This window comes from Anopheles cruzii, chromosome 3, assembly GCF_943734635.1.
Source record: "Anopheles cruzii chromosome 3, idAnoCruzAS_RS32_06, whole genome shotgun sequence".
Taxonomy (NCBI): domain Eukaryota; kingdom Metazoa; phylum Arthropoda; class Insecta; order Diptera; family Culicidae; genus Anopheles; species Anopheles cruzii.
This window is the reverse complement of record NC_069145.1, coordinates 5347051-5367762: the sequence shown is the minus strand read 5'-3', so window position 1 is coordinate 5367762 and position 20712 is coordinate 5347051. Positions and strand designations below refer to the sequence as shown.

Below are 20712 nucleotides of genomic sequence, written 5' to 3'. Positions count from 1 at the left end.
CTTTTTGTTGCTCACGCTACGGGATTCGCCGTTGCCTTTTTAGATCAAACCATTCGAAAACGTTTTACTTGTTACGCGTTCACTCACATCACATTTCAAAATTTCTCACAACTCGTTACTGCCTGGGTTGTACTTCTTTCCCGTGTACTTCAGGTCAACATTTTGACCCCTGTCCTGTTCTGCGCCACTAAACATAAAAATCCCATCTACCCACCAGCACCACTCGAGGAATAAAATCAAACGTTACGGTGTAGCGCCCGCTTTCTATCATGCACGATCAGCACCGTCTTTATGTTTGGGGTTTAACGGGAGGGATCCGATCGATGGCCGCTGGTGTTGATACCACGATGTCATCAAACGTGTCAGCGCCACCGGTCCTCCCAGTGCTCGGCGTCGCTCTTCGGGCCAGCGGTGATCATCATCGCCAGCCGCCGGTGTCGAGGCTGCGGGTGAGACCGCACTCAACCGACGAGTCGTAGTCGTGGGGCGTCGGGTCCGAGTAGAAGGATGGTCGGGACAGCATCAGCGAGTGCTCGTCGGCCACCATCGCAAACTCGCTGTAGCTCGGCTGGTCGCTCTTGCCGCCGCTCCCGGGCCAGTAGCTCGTCCTCGAGTGGTGCTGTGAAAGTGGCGATAAACGAGAGTGAAGCGAGCGAACTCGGTGGGCAAACACATGCTGGTATGCTAATTTCTCGCACCCTTCCTCCCGCCCCGGACGCGACAGGAAGTGCCTTCCGAAGTGGCGCAAACATAAGGAACACCTTGCCTTGTCTACAAGCTGACCGGTGAATGGATTGTTAGCTTCGGTCTGCGCTGCGCACTTGAAGTGGAGATTAAAAACCAGCGAGCCCGCGTCCCAACACGGGCCGGATGCTGTGAAAGCTTCATTTAATTAATAACTTCAGCGCGGCACAGTGCTATCGTATACTTTGTAATCATGCTTCAACTATTTCGCAAGCACAATTCGTTAGGACCGCGGTCCTAATTGACCTTTGATTAGTCGGAGAGAATGTTGCGCCATAGCCTGTGGTTGCAGTTAATTAATTTTGGTCCATTTTTTACTCCATTTACTGGACTGGCTCCATTTGGTTGCATTTTGTGCGAGCTGGACTTTGAGGTGGTTCGCCAAGCTGACGCTTGTGGCGAAATGAATGGATTCGGATTTCGCGTTTAAGCTGAGCCTCGAAATGGTGATAGCATTCCACATCGTATTGAGGCGTAATTGATCAGCAAGCTTAGCGGATCATGTCGGGGGACGGTTACATAGTTTCATCTCCCGGTCAGATTCCGTGCCGTTAAGGCCAGTTCATGTTCGGGTGTTAATTACACTAAGTGGTGAAAGAAATCTCCAGACCTTGGACAGCGCTATGACCGTAAGATGCGAACTTCGAGTCCGCGAAATGTTAGTTGGCCAACTTTTGTTGGGCCTTTCTGTGTGTTGGTTGAACTTATTCGCATACGGGACATCCTGCGGTGAGTCACGGTCAATCGTAAGACGTGGGCCACGTGGGCTCGTTTCGGAAGTAGCAATCGATCCGTTCGCTCGGCCAAGCAGAAGAACGCTGTGGCCCAGGGGGTGGGGTCAAAAGCAATAAAGGGCTCGCGCACGGAACTCGAAAACAAGAGTTCGAGTCGGCTTGTAATTCCCCTTGCCTAGGAAGCAAAATAAATTTGTTCGTTAACTCAATCAACGCCATCTGTCAGAGGGTCAGCGCCACAGGGTCGCAGCTACTACGCGGATGTGCTTCATCTCGCTTCGAGCACACTTCAAGGTTCATCTCAATCAACTTCGGCTGGTCCGATTGGTCGGTCCCTGTCAAACAAAGAACCCTCGAACCCTGCAACAGCTGCTGGCTACTTACTTCTTTTCCGATGCCCTTCCGGTTGGGGCCACTGGTGCTGGGGCCGGCGGAGACGAGTAGCATCTTCTGCTGCGGCTGCTGCTGCTCCTGCTGTGTATTGGCGTGCCGTGTGGTGGTCGTCGTCGTGGCGCAACAACTGGCGGTAGTAATTGCGTGATAGTTACCGGTGCTAGCGGCGTTGCTTCCGCTTGCAAACCGATTGTAAAAGCGTGTGGTGGCCGTTCCCGGGCCATCGGAACCCACTGCAGCTTGCCCAGGACCACCGTTGGTTGATCGCATTAGGGAAGCTAGGGAAGAAAGAGACCAGAGAAGACCAGACGGAGCAGCATGTAGTAAATAAATAGGAGTGGCCATTTCATTCTCTAACATGCTTAGTACTTTTAGCTGCACTGTTTTTGGTCATTTTTGTGCAATTGCTATCTTCAAACGACCTCTACGACTCGTCAGCCGATTTCTTTTCCGGCTTCAAAGTGATGGTTGCTCAAAATCAAAGATGCGAAGGAACGAAGGAGCCATGTTTGTTCCGGTTCAACATTTGAAGAGGATCAGTACATGGCTGAAAGGTAATAGCTGGAGACGAAAGGAATTTGATGTCGACAAATTTATCTATTCACGCCGAGGGCTGCCTGTGCTTTTACAGCCAAAGTCCACGGTGCGATGCAACGTTCCAGGATGCCTCGACACCCCCTTTCGATTTGTTGGTATCAAATTTAACCTAGTTATCTATCGAGACCTTTGATAGATTGTATTTGTTTGTTGCAGTCTGCTAACTCTACTACGGTTACGGTTGCTAACGGTGAGCGGAAATGAAAACCCCTGAGAATTATGTACCCTGCACACAGTTCTCTAAGGCTGCAATCGTACAAACTGTACCAACACCGTTGCCAACGTTGGAAGCGTTAGTTTGGCTCAACCAAAACTCTTAATCCTATTACGAATGTGTCCCCATCGAGAGGACCAACGTCCGGTGTATTCGGCGAACGCAGCGATTTATACCCACATCACGTTTCGAGAGTGACAAACCAATCACCTAACACTAGTTTCGGGAAATAAACCCGTTGTGCAGGAATGCAGCATGCCGAGCAGCATGGCATCGGGACATTCCGCCCCGGAAAACATTCGGTAAGTTTGTGGCACATTGCACTTCGGACTATGTTTCCGTCCGGCATCGGAGCTGCTAATCGAAAACGAAGCCCAGCCGATGGAGGCGCCTGGTGCGGCACGTGTTTTTGGTCCGGCCTTGTTGGGATGCGCAATGCGTGTGTGTGTGTGTGTACCTGTAGGTTGCAGCAGCGCAATGCCACCATTTTGGTTGAGATGATTCATCGTCATGCTCCGGTGGTCAGCTACCACCAGTTCGTCCTTATTGTCCCGTCCGGTCAGCCGGTCCGAGTGCGGTCCAATGATGCCGGAAACTGCATCTGGAAGTAGTAGTAGGTAGGTAGGAGATATGGTAGCGATTGTTGTGTGGCACGTCTGCAAAAGTGTTTCCGCTCGTTTCCGGCTCCTCAGCTCGGCGGCCTCAATAAGAAATCTCTGCCATCTCCAATGGAACGAAGAATAATGTGGTAATCATGCGTTCTAGGTCTACGTCTAGCGAGCTCATTCATCACCGAACATTCACCGAGAAGGCAGTGTCTTGCTAATTCCGAACCTTCACATACAGGCCGTAGAGCGTGCAAGCTAAAAACAAAATCGGCACAAAAATATTGCATAATTCGTGAAACAACATCGAGTAAGGCGTATAGTGTCGTTGGACGAACTGGGTACGACTTTGTTGAGATCATGCGGTACATAAATGTCCGTGCGGTGAGCGTGTCCGTTTCTACCATTCCAACTGTCATTCAATTACCAACATCAGCACGGCTACAGTGTCTGCGCTGGGCTACAACTATTAGCCTGGTTTGCCCGCTGGTATCCGAGGCATGATTGTGGTCGACAGCAGTGGTTTGTTGACAAAGTATTATGGGCGTTCGTGGGTACGATACCCGTTCTTGGAAATACCGCTACACTCTACACAAGTTACCATGCAAACAAAGCCAGAGAGGTGGGTTGACGGTCGCAACTAAAAGGACATCGGACGAACGTGCAACAAAATTAAAGAAAGAAGCATTTTGTACCATCTACGTACCTGTTGAGCGACGTTGAGCCGCGTTCGGTGTCTGCGCGCCCCCGAGCGTGTTTCGCCGGCGGCAGGGCAATCGGCACTTCATGGCGTACGATCCGTAGACGAGCGGGTTCATGCACGAGTTCGAAACGGCCATCAGGAACAGCCCGTCCTGGACGGCAACGTCCACCTTCGCGGCGCTTTCCCTGTCGAACATGTACCTGTGCGCAATACGTGGTTAAGAGCGTGAGCGACCACTACTCGAAAGCCGACCCCTAAGCCCGATGAAAGCCTACCAGAGCGTCATCACGACGTAAGGTGTCCAGCACCAGACGAACACGACCACAATCGTGATGGTGAGCCGCAGGGTCCGCTGCCGGGCACGCTCGATGTGCGTCAGATCGTTGCACCGCAAACGCATCGTCCCGGGGGTGTTGGAATCGCTCGTTTCTGGCGGCGAAGAAACAAGCACATCGACGAGTCAGGCACGACCATACCGCTCCCAGAAAGCCAAAAGCCGGCATCCGCAGTGTCTGGGCTGGGCTGCCTTAGGATGGCTTTTGGACCGTGACTTGGGCTTAAACGAACTACGCTCCATTACACGCTTCACGTTTCAAAGTCTCTCAAGACCACTCGACACGGAGCTTGAACTCCACGGGCAGGTGCAGGTGTCGCATTGGACTGGGTAGGGTGAATCCCCTAATAAAACTTGTTTGGCTTTTCCAGACTATTCACTGGAAAAATAAAACCTTACTTAACTCCGAGTCCGAATTCGCAATTGACTGTCGTTGACTCTCTGAGCAAAATGTTTAACTCGAAGGATACTAAATTGACTTGTCGCAGAGACGCAGATGGACCAATGTCTCCTTAGACTCTTGGCCGATACTCGACCAGATGCTTGGTCGGTTAAATAACACAAAAATAAAAATAGAATTTAGACATTTTTTACTTATGTTTCAGTTTAGTAAAAATCCAGCGTGAATGTGACGGTTGTTGCTGAAAACGCAGCTCATTTAAATTAAAAGGTCATTTAAAAAAAGGTAATAAAGAGCACATTATTTTCGAACCGCCTTAATGCTTTGTTCACAAAAATTTCAAGTGACGCTCGGAGCGTAAAGTTACGCCTCCTAACAAACAAACAACTCCCGTTTCGTGAGCCTTTTCCGGGAACCATTAGTCACAGTGAACTGAGTTTTCCGGGCATTCCGGGCACGGGTGCCACTGTCAGAGCGAAAAATTAGCTGAGTTAATTCCCGCGTTCCGGTTCCGGTATTCTCTATCTATTTCTGTCTCTCTCTCTCTCACACACACACACACACACTCTGGGACTGGGACTTACCCTTTTCCCGGGACCGGTTGGAGATTTCGCACAGGATCACAGTGTACGCACCGCTGATGATCATCAGGGGCAGGAAGTACATCGCTATCACGCAGAACAGATTGTACGCCGTCTCGAGGCCCGGCGTGGCGAAGAACCCGAACGTGACGCACTGCGTAAAACCGGGCACTTGAGGGTGCTGCTGCACGCGGAAGATGATGCTCTGGAAAAGCCGGAAGGACCGGTACCGGTAGAGTAAAGATAAACAACACGGAGCACACGGAAAAACTGGGGCTCGACTTGGGGACGTTTGTTGGCCGGAAATGGAAGAATCGTGTCCATTCGGAGTGGAACGGTTGATGCGGTGGTCCACGTGCACGTGCTGGTGCTGGCCGAGTAGGTCACGGGCGTGCGTTCGCTGACCGATTTGCTTTGGTCGTCGAAAATCGATCTTCCTCAACTGGAAAACGGTACCCCCTTTTGAGAGCACTGAAGCCCTGACAGCTGCAGATAATATTGCGAGCGCTCTAACGAGCCACCGGCCACGTGGAGGAAATTGATTTGAAGTGTACGGAAAAAATGTTGTAGCAAAGCCCGCTCGGCTATGGCGAAAGACCCCGTACGGTTTCGACAAAGTCGGGCGAGCTTGCCACTGTCACCGATGATGAAGGACGTGTGGTTCCAATTGCAAGATGTTTCGGGGTAGGATACGCAACCTCTCGAGGCCCACTCGACTCGGTAACGAGTGAACGTGAGCCACACTGACAAGTGGGGCTGACAAGGGACGGAGAAAGTTGGGTAAACTTTTTGGCAAGTGCATCACCAGCCAAGGGACCCAACCAGCCTAACCGCAGAGCAGAGCACGAGTGTGATGCGAAAACAGACATCACAGTCGGGGCGTGGAAAAGCGACCGTCATCTGGGTTCCGAGTCGAGCCTCCAGCCCCAAAAAGGATCTCGTCTCAGCTCCGGGTTTCGGGTTCACAAGAAAAAAGGGCCGAAATATCATCTCTTCACACGCTAATTACTTGCCTTTTTTCCCGTTTTTCCCGGAGTATTCGTAAGATTTGCTTAATTAATTTCGTAACTGGCGGGTCTTTGGTAATCACTTTAGTAGTGTAGTGTGGCACCAAACAACTCGGTGCAGGTTGCCAACAGCTTTCGGTGCCAAGATGTGCCAAGAAACAAATGTAATTACGCGACACCGAGTCACAACAAACCGCACGAAAAAAAGACAGTGTTACGGTAGCCAAAGACCGGAACCACCCCGCAGGATCAGTGGCTGTGTCGTAAATGAATTGAGTTCTGTGGCAAGAGCACCTCTTACCGCTGGTTGGCTTGCAAAGTTGGCATCCCCGGTGGCATCCCGTGTGACAAATTGTGTGCTTCCTTCGCCAGTACGCGAGTTGGTGCGGGAGAATATGAATCACGCCGACACAAAGGAGTCCAGGAAATGTCCACAACAAAGTGTCCATTATTTATTCAATATCTTCTCTGGCAATAGTTGGCGCACTTGGTGGTACCGCTGATTTATATGGTACGGACGGACGGTATTCGCCATTTTGAAAAAAATAACAAACGATCGCTATTGTTAGCCGCTGTTAGTGTCGCTCTGTAACGACCGCGCCAAGTGCGAACAAACAGTTGTTTTGCTGCTGCTTGACTATTAGTTGCCACCGTGACAGCTTTCCCAGGGTTGTCGCTGTGAGTGACACACGCGGAAAGGAGTGTTTCAAGTAGATAACGTCCTCCGGCGAGGACGTCCGTTCCCGATGCCGAGTGAAATCCCTTGACCGGAAGTGCGATTGCAATGTGTCGCTAGTTTGCGCTCTGGTGCCTCCTTACAGGCGTTTATTGATTTCTCCATGGACGTCTGCTAGCTAGTCGATTGAGGTTAGGATTGGTTGGAGCTCTATCAGTCGCGTACCAAGAGCCGGTCCAATGCGCTTTTCGATGCCGGAACAGGAGTACTCTACTCACCTGAGGCATAGCGTTGACGAAGGCAATGAACCAGGCTCCGCCGAGCATGATTTTGCCGCGTTTGCGGGCGGCCGACACGCGCAGTGGGTATATCACAGCGAAGCAGCGGTCCAGGGACACGCAGACCAGGACGTTCGAGCTGAGGTACAGACAGAAGGCGCGCATGAACAGGAACACCTTGCAGGCCACGTTGCCGGCGTGCCACTGTACGGTGATGCGCCAACCGACCTGGAGGGAAACGATTGGAAACGATGGCCATTAATTAAACTTAACGCGGCGCGGTGTATTTGCATGCCATTCCGTCTGTGTCTGGGGTGATGGTTCATAGCTATGATTCACGCAATCTGCGTTTCTCAAGAGCTCACAGCCGTTATCGACCGACGTCGTGGTGAGCGGATTGCAGTCGCAGGTGGTCATCAACATGATTTTGCATACGAAGTTTAATTAGTCATTAGTGGCACTATGCATGGTAAAAACAGGCCCCACCGGAGTGACTCATTTAAATAAATTATGTCTCGAGTCCATCAGCCATTGGCCAGAAATATGAAGCCTGGAGCTCACCGGATAGATGGGATGTGTTCCGAGTAATTTTTTAATTTATTATTCACAACAACCCATCGAACTCTGTTGGATGGTGATAATAAAGTGTAAATCGAATGTGTTTTTTTCCATAGATCCATGCTCTCCGATGGTTCCATAAAGTAAAGCTCGCACGCCAACCGTTGCCAAACTGAACCGCATGGTGGTTTTACTTACCAAAAGGATAAAGAAAAGAGTGCAAATTTTCCCGCAGGTGCTCAATTTCAATGAACGCGAACGTTGCCTGAATCTGAACTTTCTATACTTTAATTAACGATCGTCTTTTTTGTTGGTCGTACCCACCCGGGTGTCACGTGGGACGGCGCCAAAGTTGGGGCAAGTTCATTAGCCGTTTGTTTCAGATCCGAAAACGATTCATCTTCACCGGTACTTTCGGGCCGCACGCGAGCGCGAGTTCCGTGGATCGCGAAATTAACCATTATTGTTAAATTGAGTTTTGCGGTGTCAAATCAAATTACATCATTTCGTATCAAAACTTTTGCCGCTGTGCCACGCTTCGATACGTTTTTTTTTTGCACTACCAATCTCAATTTGCAAAGCAAAGAGTTTATTCTGCAGACTGATGGCATACAGGGAGAGCGTGGCTCAGTGGGAGACAGCGTTCATAAATTAGAAACGTTTCCATAATTTACAACCACCACCATCAAACCCAGAACCCGTTATGCTGTAAATCATGTCACGTGCCAACGACTTTACGTGGAATTGTAGTTTATCATCATGGGCCTTCTGCCAAACCCGGGGGTGCCAACTTACCTCGAGCGGTATCATGATGAACGCCACCATCAGATCGGCCACCGCCAGATGACATATCATTAAACTAACTCGCGATCGCCGATGGCGACGGGAACGGAACAGCGTAATGACCACGGACAGATTGCCACCGGCCGCTATCACAAAGAGGACACAGTACACTATGATGACGGCCACCGTTGAGTCCGTGTGTCCTGAAATCGGAGAAGAGAACAAGGAATGCGCATGAAGCGGACGGCTGAGTATTATAACGGCGCTGCGAGCAATCGGTGCCCCTCCTTCCTGGCCAGATTGAACATCGAATCAAGGATCAAATGGTGCAGCGAAACCGTGCAGAACAAATCAGGCGAAAGCGTGCCCACTGTGCCATGCGCATTGCATAACTTCAGGCGTTTAGTCCGGAAATCAGCATTTGCATGCCCTCGATTCAATTAACAAATGACACCCAATCTAATTCGCAGTGTATTCCCAAGGGCTCACGGCTCACGTGTTTTGTTTTGTGCACACTTAGCACGAAAAACGTGGCACTTGATGGTGATGAGGTTACGTGCCAATAGCCGTGACCAAATCAACCACAAACGCAAATGATGTAAATAAATTCGCTGCCTGACCGGAGACCCGGGCAGAAACTTGTTTGCCTCTATCGCAACATGCACCATTTACAGTGCATGTTATTTTGTACCGCAAATGTACCGACACCGACGGGGACCGAGAGCAGATGGCTCGCATGAATGACGTGTCTTTCTGGGTCATGGTCCCTTTCATTGAAAAGCAATTAAGACTGTTCTCGGTAGGCAGACAAAAAAAAAACGCCCGGCAACGTCGCCAGCAATAACCAATCGTCTGTTTTCCGTCTCGATGGAACCGTTTCCATCGTACGACACATCGAATAGTTGTCACAACCGTCAGTTTGCAGTAGGCTCCGGGATGGAAACGGAACGGAAGACGTTTGAATATTCCGAAATGCTATGGTGGATTTAGTTTGCTTTTAGTAGCGCATTTGCATTGTTAAAGTTTCGTATTGGACCTTGATAATTTGCCTAACATGCCTACATGATACTAAATGCCTGAATGACAGCCGACAGGCTAAAGACTTTCTAGCTTTGGATGGCCGTTGCTTTCTCAATACTGAGATCTACAAGGATATTCGAAAGCAACGATAACGACGAGCACGGCTGGTGGCTCTTTCAACGACCCGTCACAACGAAACGGAAGCTCGAACGCAAAGGAAACTTTCACAATTAGAAATCAAATTTGCATGCATAATTTATTCGCCCCCACACTCCAAGGATACGCAATACGGTACTGAAGTCAACCTTGCCGAAGATGTCCATGAGTCGCAGAACGGGGCCGAACCGGGCAACCAATCATTGAAACAAATTGCTGTGGCGAACGATTGGCAAGCTTTCCACCTGCTCCAATGTGGCTTGTCCTGTTCCAATGGGGGCTCATTTTTCAACGGCAACTTCACGAAGCTCCACCGTCGGATGGTATCTCGGGCCGTCCTTTTGGTGTAAATAAATCCGAACGTTCCGCCGGCTCTAATTGATTAATCGTAAAATATGCACCACGTTGTTGAAAAGAGCGCCAGACGGGCGACTGACGGCAGTGTTCCCTCAGTGCCGACACTCGGCTGATTGGCTGATTCTAATTTGAAGCAATTATTTCTCGGAAAATACTTCATCAACGGTGTGATTAATGAGAAATCGGTTGCGATTCGGTTACGAGCTGTGAAAACTTTATCCATTTCATTACCGAAACAATAGCACGACTTCGTAATGCAGATTTATGGGCAATTTGATTTGGTTTGTGTTTGGCGTGTTCTCAAATGGTCTGCAGTAGAGTACTCTTCTTTTTCTTTTGGCTATTTTTAGCGGGGACTCTTTTCCATAAAGCAAACCGAAGCGCCATAACCAATGGGTCGGTTTTGCCGGATACCGATCGGAAACCATTCTATTTCCTCTGTTCTACCGACACCGAAACTATCCTTTCTATAAGATTGATGGACGGTCCGATGACACATAACTTTGCCATCGTTTTGTGCAAGTTTCATTTTCGATGGTTGGTTTGAACATTTGTTCTGTCTTGATCCCTACTCACAGACCTTCGGAAAAACATTGAATTTAAAGGTTTTTTGGGTCTCGATTTTACTGGATTTTTCGGGAAAAATTTAGGACTTTAAGTTGAACTTTGCTAAATGCTTTTCGATGCATCAATCAAATAGGTGTAGCAACATTTGTTTTAAAAATAAACCCAGCAAAGGTAATTAACAAAGTTTCACGTGTCCTTTCGGCTGTGACTCTCGCATCAAATGTTTCCCGCGAGATAATAGCATAGAAAAATAATTCAACGCCAAGCGCTTCACATCAAATTGAAAGGTTACCTGCCACTGGCAGAAAATTCGGGCGAAAATATACAAATCTAAAATTCACAACGTCATCTTCCTGTCTACGCAATCTCCGGGCGGGTGTCAATCAGTAAACAGCCATCGTCATCGAAAAAGTATAATCGCGAATCCCATTTTGATCGCTCGCCGCATAATGCAATAGCTTAAAACCGAACGAAAGTGGAATAATTCGGCTCCAGTTGTCACGTTAGAATGTAAATGCGATAACTTGATCCTTTGATGATAACGTAGAACGAAATTCTCCGCACTTGGCCCCTCTTCGTTTATGTCCGCTTTCGAATCAATAATGTTGCGCTGGGAAAAGTTTAGTTTATTTATCTTGCCCGTTGTGTCATTCTCGCATTCTGGGGCCGCGAGAGGATCACTTGCGCGGTGCGTACTAACTGCGGACTCAATCAGGGAAAATGCCGAAGCATAGGAGGAAAATATTTCCATCATTTTCGCTTCCTTCGTTCCAAAAATATAAAGATAATGCGTCACTCGGTGCGTTGCGGATAAGGACACACCGGATAGCTGCAAACAGTGGTTAATAAATTTCTTTTTTTTAAGTGTAATAAGTTTCATCTGTCGTCGTATGGACCAGGTGACAACGTTGGGCTGGGCCGTAAATTTGCCACAGGTAAACTTTTCGTTCAATTTCCTCCGAAATGCGGAGAAGTAAAGGAGAGCGCCTCTCGGTTGCCTATTGCCTGGTCGGGGACAAAGTTAAATATGTTCCTCTTGGCCGCCTACAGCATTTCTCATACTTTCCCAGCGCATTCCTTACACTTTGTGCTTTTCAAGAAAGAAAGGATCGCTTCCTGCGGGTTCTCATTTCATTCGCGAGTATCTTGTGCACCGCTTTGGAATAAATCATTAAACTTTTCAATTTAAAATCGCTCCAGCTGAAGGCCACTTTACCACGGCCATTCGGCAAAAGTAGGTCGCACAAGGTTCGCATAATGGCATCTTCACAGCGTTTTGGTTCACAAGAATCTGCCCCTCACAAATTGTTTTATTATTAATAATAAAAGTCGCGCTACTTGGTTTGTTCTGAAACGACTAGGCGTAGCGATATAAATAGAAATGTGTGTCGAAAACGGTTCTGGATTTCATGTCCCCATGTGATTCACAAAATGCCAACCAGCTAGATTTTGGCTCTTACCCATTAGCACCTATTGAACAGGCGACTATTGAATATCCACCCAACACAGCATCGAATAGGTCAGATAATGGCACCGTCCACGGTTATCGAAACAGGGGACCAAATTTTTAATGACCCTACCCGTCCGCCACATGGATGCGACAGCAGCACTTACCCACAAGATTTACGATACAATCATTTACAGGCATCGCGGCGCATGAACCATTTACGACCATTCATTATAGAAAAGCAATACAGCGATTTGTCTAACGTTTGTTGGCATAATAATTGCACGATAAAATAGAAACATCTTCTTGGTATTTTGTGGCATCCATGCATTGATAAAATACTTAATTGACCAGGCAGACGGAATTCATTTCGTTGCTTATATGGCCTCGTAATATAGATTGTTCTATATGCCGCAGAATGTAATAACATTCACAGCTCGCCAATTCGACTCTCATTGGCGCAACGCACAACGTGACACGGTAACCGAAGCGCAACCACTTTCGCACCATTCTCTACTTACAAACCGCAACAGCAAATCCGGTGAGACCATGTGTTCGGTATACTTAATTAATATCCTGATCCTGAAGCCCCGTACGCCGCCTCGTACCGTTTGCCGCTTACAATTCAGCTTCATTTATTTGCTTCACAAGCGTTTTTCGTACTAGGCTGTGCCCGATAAATGTTGGGAAACTAACAAGGAAAATATGTTTCACTGCATGTGGTTTTCCTCCGGATCAGGTTTATCACGATTCTCGCTACCGACAAAAGCTCCACTAGCTGACACTGCTACGAGCCGTGATAGTGTTTGACAAGAATTAAAAGAAACGTCAAGCCGATGAGTGGGTCTTTCCGGGTCAACAACTGATGTTGAATGGTGATAGCCATAAAGCAAATAAATGTATGATACCCATTACTGACTCCTTTTTTATGAAGCTGTATTAAATACATATCTACTTTTTCGACAACTACCTCATCATTTAGTTCTTACTCCGATTACTCGTGCTTCGTGAAGCGCAGTGTAATAATGATAATTGAAGTGAGGATTTTTCAGCAACATACACAGCGTTGTAGTGATGAATTATTAAAAAAACATTCTTCAGTGTGTTTCCTGTTGATTGTATCTTGTAACGGACGTGCTTACGCCTCATTACGTAGAATATTTACTACGTAAGAGTTAACTCGGCCACAAACAAAATGAACGTGCCTGTAATATAAATTTCTATTTGGGTTAACGAAACGGCGAGACACTGATGGCGCATCGTGCCGATGAAACCAAATGTACGTACTACCGGATTATCCGTTTCCGTTCCGTTGGCACCGTTCGCATTGCGATTTAGTTCGGAGTAATCGCACGGTTGCGTTAGAACTAATACACCAGCCCGGGACCGGGTTTGGCATTTTGTTTTGTTTCATCACCCGAATGTCCAGCTCGATTCTGAATCAACAGAAGGTACGCTTCAAAGGATGCCGTTGGGAAAAGGAAATATTGGCTACTTGTGCGTGTTTCTCTCTCTCTCTCTCTCTGGAGAAACATTTGCCGGTAATTGCCCATCAGCGGAGGACAATATTTGGACTGAGGTAAGTTGTTATTGAATTGGCCCCGACGCGATGAAACCGTTTGAGGAGCACTCTTTTGCTACGAAATAATGCCTTTTTTATAGATCCCTAATGTTTCAACATTAATAAACATCATGAAACAATCCCGTGACAGGCATTCTGGCAAAGAGGCGCAGACATGCAGACGCCACCGCAAGCGTGAGTGTGTGGCTTTTAGTCAATGTAATCATGTTTGAGCACCGTAAGACACCGACTGATTGATCGATTGGCTGTCTCGAGCGTGATTGAGCTCTGTAGGATAAACATGTTTAATGAACTCGTCGGCGAGCATCTGGCAAAATCTTTAACTACAGTCGACCCGGTACAGTCGCGCGTGGTGAAATGTGGCAAGCTCCAAAGTAGAAACCATGCGCTGAGCCACGTTGTTTATTTGGTGGTTGGCACCTTATTTTAAGTCAGTCATTCAAGTTGCGTGGTATGAAGCAAGAAATACTTTTGTGCCAGGAATGTTGCCAACCCAGGAAAGCTGACTGACTGTCGGTTTTTTGGAACGCTTGCAATTTGGTTTCTGGTTTGAGTGGTTTGGAAGACCAGAAAAGCACACTTTATCCGGGGTTGCTGCCCCAAAAAGGAATTCTACTCTAACAACCGCACGGTGGGCTAACCGAAAACATCTCTAAAAGAAGCCCCAAACAGGAAGAGCTTTTTTGTTTGCAGAAAATTTATTTTATCCACAGAGACCACAGCACCGGCTCTGTTGATAATGTTACCGTTCTCACGTGGATCGTCCACGGGTCAGAGGCGAGCGATGGCGAAAGGATGGCGGTGGAGCATAGTAGCCTTTGAAAGGCACTCTACGAAACATTCAACTTTCATAAAAACGATTCCCCTTTTTGAATTAAGCAAAATTATTTCGACGAATTATCTACGTCGGTGGCGGATTTCCCTTGTGGTCAGCATAAAATTTCTCCTGGCCGGATCATCACAAGAGGATAGATGGCAAACGATAGGCATGTGTGCATTTTATGAGTGTATTAGTGATCAACCCTTCGAAGCAACGAGACACTCTAATGTTAATGCCGAGTTAATGTTAATGGTGTGGAAAAAGGACCAGCATTCTGTTACTAAGGAGTATAAAGTGGATCGAGGTACAAAAAGGACGCCTACAAAAAAGAGGTAAACAAAAATGGCGTCAATCCAATCATTTGTACTGTGTGTTGAACCTGAATATTTTTTATCTTTGAATATTGTGTCACTCATGCATTGGTAAGCTTTCTGCTAATGATGAAGCCGCTACATGAAGTGACACAAATATGCATGCGATGTAAGCATTGTTTTTGTTACCATCCGGTTTCGTTTCGTTACCGAGTATGACTAACATTGGATGGCTTTTTGGGCTACTCCGTCGTAGAAAATCCGAACAGGGCTCTATGGGCGAACATTCTCGAGGGATTATATTCGCTTTGGGCTTTACGCACACAGTGCTGCATGTGAATCGTTTTTTGTTGGTTGGGAAATTTGAGAACCCTGCGAAAAAAAAACGACAATGATCCAATCCACGGATCCATTATTTGAGAAGGATGTAGGGAGCAAAACGAAGTCAAACGGCCAATATAGGACGGCCACTGTCCCCCCCCCCCCCTCGGATCGCTAGTCTGCCGGGGTCGAGGGACAAAAAATAAAATATCACGACAACATCATGATTAAGCGAAGATTTCCCCATGCTCCCGTGTTTGAGTCGAGTTTGTACTTCATTATCGTAATCAAACCCCGGCCCAATTTGATTTGTTAGGTTAGGATGTCGCCGTTCCTTCCTGTTCTCACCTAATTTGCCCAAAAGCTCAAATTTATTTAAATTTAGGTCTCACTAACTAAATGGAAATTAATATGTGCACAGCAGCGTATTTTCATCTTAGCGTTAAATTTATAACTCGGTAGCCAGTGAAACGTGCTCCTTTGACTTATGGCAGTGTTCGGTGCCGTTCTCTCCATTAATTATGTCTGGTTTGGGTGCCGGGCGCCTTTCTTTAATAATCTCCAAAGCTAAGAAACGTTCCAGAGACTTACCGGCAGACCAGCAGAACTACCGGAGGACGAAGGAAGACAACCCAACGCCACCATTGGTTTCGGATAGCGTGTAAATTTTCCACACCATGCCATCATCCTTGACATTTAGCGAGTTTTCTTTGGCGCTTAATTAGTCCTTCTTAATACCTGCGCCACGCGGGGTAACGCTGGCTAGGGAGGTGGCAAGTTGGAACGTAACAGGCATCGAGATGTCATTCGTACAACAAAATTAACTTAACAGTGCTTACCCAACCAAAGTGCGACTAAATGTTTAATTCATTACATCATCTTCGGCACATTAAACACCTCTTACCGCACAAAACGTTCCCAAAAAGGTCCCGGAACGTACATATTATGAATAAACATTCGGCTTCAAGAATCCGCCCCCAAAGCGCCTTCCGACGATGAATGCGGCGAAGAGAAAATTATCTACCGTCCCACCCGTTCAGATCGACACTCAATATTCATCAACAGCTTATGGCGGCCAAAGGGCACGATAAGGATGCGCTTTTTTATGGTTGACCAAGCGAATAGAGGTGGGTTGCTGTTTCGCACGTTTTACGATACGGTAGTGAAGCATCGAAGAAAGGCACACGATGGCCGCGAAGTATCGTCCCGCGCTAAGTGGGCCATAAAATCCTTCATTACAGCTACCGGTAAGCTGGGAGTTGCAGGATTCGGGCACAGGAGAAGACCAACAGAGATAAAACACAGTGCTGCCAATATCTGTCTGTGCTGCTGTCCTGTTTGGGACAGAGTTCTGGTTGAGGAAAGCCTCATGTTGGGTGTTAAATAAGAAGGTGTTACAAGGTTCGCTGCGGACGTCCGCAGACTACGTATGAAAATCTCTGCCCTTGCCACGGCAGACCATCGTGTGTCGCACAGAAAATAGCAGTTCTGCACCGGTTGCACCTTACGTCGAGAAGGATTCCCCGATACGCGTACCGTCAACGGCACAACTGCTCATGTTCCGTGCCACATCCTGATCTGTCTCTAGAAGCTCACATAATGCCGGTCTCATTTTCACACGGCTCATTTGCTAGCCAACCGGCAGACCTCTTTATGGCAAGTTATGATAACCGAAATCTCATTACTATGTGGCCATTGGTCGCGTTGCCATAATGATGAGCTGAATGCTTATCAACCACTGGCGCATACCGCACCCATTCGGTGCCGACAGAATGGCATCATTATTGATTCGCTGTGGCCTCATTCTGCGTGTGGTATTTTATTAATTAGAACGGATGAGAATTCGGGATGCTCGTGGGAAGTGAAATTGCTTTCCTGGCTGTAGCGCTCAACTTGGAGTACACTTCGCACATTAAAGTAGCACCGGAAAGAATGAAATGGTCCGTTGAAATAGTTGTTCAACTAAAGCGCCTCGAGCACCGATTACAGCATAATCCCGTTGGGCTGTGCTGTGCTCTGGTGCAAAAAATGAACGATTTCCATCCGATGGTGAATGGAAATTTAGTTATCTCCCTTGGACATTACCTAATCAACGATAAGCTCGGATTGCGAATCCAATCACGCCTGGTGCTGGAAAATCATTCACGGTGGAATCAAAGGATCGGTAGTCTGCAATATTGCTCTCTCTCTCTCTCTCTCTTTCTAGCTATCTTTCTCCGTCCCGGGGGAGTCTGGTTTTGCTTCCACTCAGGATTCCGGTTTTCCAATCGAGACCAGCGCGTCTTTGGTTCGCAGAACAGGGATAAGTGTGAGATAAAATTGCATTATTCGTGGATAACATACGGCCGGGAAGGTTCATGAATGTTGGAGGGCTTTATGTGGCTCAGCTCAGCCGACGATGCCGGCATTAATCGCATTAATTAAGGGATTTTATGTGTGGTTTCGGCACTGGTTTCGCCATTTTCGTGTTCCGTCGATCGGTACCGATATGCGTTCGACCGGAAAATTGATTGATTTATTCAATTAATAATCGGAAGCACACAGTCCGTCAGTTTTCCGTGCTACCATGCCACGGCCTGTGGTGTGCGAAATCATATTGTATCAGGCGTACAAATAGAAAACCGCCGTTTTCCCATAGGCGGCGCTAGCAGCTGCAAATTAAACGATAAAAATATGCAAAACCCTGGCAATGACAGTTGAGGCATCTGTCAACAACTCCACAAAATCTCGTTTGTTTATTTTCACTCTGCTTTGTGTTATTTATGTGCAAACATGGCGAAATTTGAGCCGAATAAGAGCCATTTGCGGGAAGTGTTGCTTTTTGCGTTTCATGCTAAAAAAAATGAATGAATGATAGTAGAAGTTTATGGTGAAGCCTGCATTAGTGAAAGAACGTGTCGGGAGTGGTTTTGCAAGTTCAAAAACGGCGATTATGACGTGCAAGACAAGGAGCGTCCCGGACCGGTGAAAAAGTTCGAACATGCCGAATTGAAAACTTTGCTGGAAGAAGATGCTTGTCGAACGCAACAGGAACTTGCATACTTATTGGGGGTGACGCAACAAGCAATATCGCATCGGCTAAAAGCCCTAGGAATGATCCAGAAACTAGGATACTGGGTGCCGCACGAGTTGAAGCTGAGGGACATCGAACGGCGCCTTTGCATTTGCGAGCAACTCCTTGAACGGCAAAAAAAAAAGGTTTTTTACATCGCATCGTGACCGGGGATGAAAAGTGGATACACTATGATAACCCAAAGCATAAAAAATCGTGGGGACTTCCCGGCCATGCATCAACATCTACAGCTAAACCGAACATTCATGGCTCGAAGCTGATGCTCTGTATTTGGTGGGACCAGCTCGGCGTTGTCTATTGCAACCAGGCGTAACCATTACAGGAGCCCTGTATCGCACACAACTAATGCGGCTGAGTCGAGCGTTGAAGGAAAAAAGGCGTCAATATTCAGAAAGACACGACAAAGTTATCCTTCTTCACGACAACTCTCGACCACATGTTTCCAAAGTCGTGAAAACATACCTGGAAACATTAAAATGGCACATACTACTCCCCCCGCCGTACTCTCCAGACATCGCCCCGTCAGACTACTATTTATTCCGATTGATAACGCATGACCTGGCCGAGCAGCGCTTCCGTTCTTTCGAGGACATCAAAAACCGGATCGATGAATGGATTGCGTCGAAAGATGAAAATTTTTTCCGACGAGGAATTAAAAAGCTTCCCAAATTATGGGAAAAAGTTGTGGCTATCAATGGCAATTACTTTGAAGAATGAGTTTGTAAGGAGTTTTTTACAATAAAGCCTCAAATCATGAGAAAAAACGGCGGTTTTCTATTTGTACACCTGATAAATTGACTTTGAGTCTATTGTGCGAGGTTTTAAGGTTCATGGACTCGGGGGAAGTGAATGTTTCCATGCAGAGTGCACGGTAGGGAGCCAAATGATCGTTTATCGTTTCGTTTACTTAGCGGCCGTTAGTTGTTTGCTGGTCTGCAGGTACCGGAGCACCGAAGACACAGTGGCCGCGAAGGACTCTATCGTGTTGTACGGAAGTCGTAAATTCATCAAATAGGTACCGCTCGTGCGATCCGCGGTCTCCACGCTGGTCAGTTTGTTCCTAGATGAACTTGACCCTTTTTGAGGGATTACGTTCGAGATTGTAGTTTATGGCCACCTGCAGTGACTGTAGTCCCGTCCTGTAGGTTCGGTGCACCGAGCATAGAATCTCAGAAAGCACAAAAGCACACAGTTTGTTGCGGGTGATGGACGACTTTCTTCGGTCCGACCCGGCCGTCTTACGCAAGCGGTGTGCCTTTGTGATACATCGGCATGTTGGGCAATCTTGGAGCGCCCTGGGAGCCTATACCTGGTGCAGTGATGGTGACCTCCGAGCCATTTTTGTCCATGCCGGGCAGCAGTCCGGAGCCGTTGGGCGAGAGGGCACCGAACGGGCCGCCCAGACCGTACGGCAGCGTCCCGTTCGACATGGCGGCCACGCTCTGTAGATACTCCTGCAGATGTTCATGCTGGAGCGATATATCCATGATGTTCAGTAATCCGGCCGCCAGGTACATTCAGAGCCGTGGTTGCCGTTGTTTTATTAGATTGCCACTGAAACACGCAACTGGCGCACACCAATGCGACACGCAAACACATTCACACACACAGGACGCCGAAAATAAATTTCCAGACAATATTTTAGCGGATTTTTCTTTCTGTTACTTTCCACACAACCCCCGCAGCGTGTCCCGCCGAATCGTGTATCGACACTTGGAGGACACTCTAGTGGACGGGGACGCACCGGTGGCACAGTACCTTCGGTATTGTGGCCATTTTTCAATAAAACATTCTTTACCGAGCACTATGCAAGACACGCCCTACGAGGGCCATCACTACGAGTGGGTTTGGTAACATGTTTCCCCGGAAACGCTTTCTCTAATTTCGGATTTCACTAGACCAGCCCGGTCAGAGTGGTCCGCACGAGATGAGGAACCATTGCTCACCCCGGGGCAGCCACCGACGGGACAGACACACCTTTATAATCCACTTTCAATTGGCTTTCGGTTGGAAATTTTTCCTTTCCCGGGTACATTCGCATCAGATCACCCTGAGATGACCCGAATTTTGCACTTCCGGCGTTTCGTGTCGCTCGGACGGGATAGGGACAATGTGTGCTCTGCTTTTAACCGTTGCGCGTTTGAATTTCGATCTGCACCCGCGTAAACGCGCAACTGAGTCGCCGATGGGGAGTAGATAACTCTGACGACCAGTACGAGCTCTGGTCGCCTTCCGGTGGATGACTGATCCACGCCATTCAATGAAGATGCTGCCACCGCGTACCGCCGCCGAAGGCTCTCCGGTCTGAAGCACTCCGATTTGGCGCATGCGAAGTGAACGCCGCAGCTGGGGAGGTTGGAACTCTCCGTTCATGAGTAGGACTTCGTTCACCGACCTACGCCAGGCCAGGCAGGAGTCGCTGAAGGTGAAGGTCAGTGACAGAACCAAACA

General features: G+C 47.8%; 1 protein-coding gene across 1 annotated transcript; it reads right to left on the bottom strand.

Annotated features, from left to right (window-relative positions):
• Positions 1 to 418: 418 nt before the first annotated feature.
• On the bottom strand, positions 419 to 19778 carry LOC128272166 (adipokinetic hormone/corazonin-related peptide receptor variant I-like). Its single transcript, XM_053009923.1, has 9 exons — positions 19571 to 19778; positions 8620 to 8810; positions 7267 to 7494; positions 5309 to 5510; positions 4266 to 4419; positions 3994 to 4190; positions 3140 to 3283; positions 1863 to 2149; positions 419 to 619 (listed from the first exon to the last, which is right to left on the bottom strand). Exons 1-9 carry the CDS (start codon positions 19776 to 19778, stop codon positions 419 to 421), a joined length of 1812 nt encoding a protein of 603 aa, XP_052865883.1.
• Between the last annotated feature and the right edge of the window lie 934 nt (positions 19779 to 20712).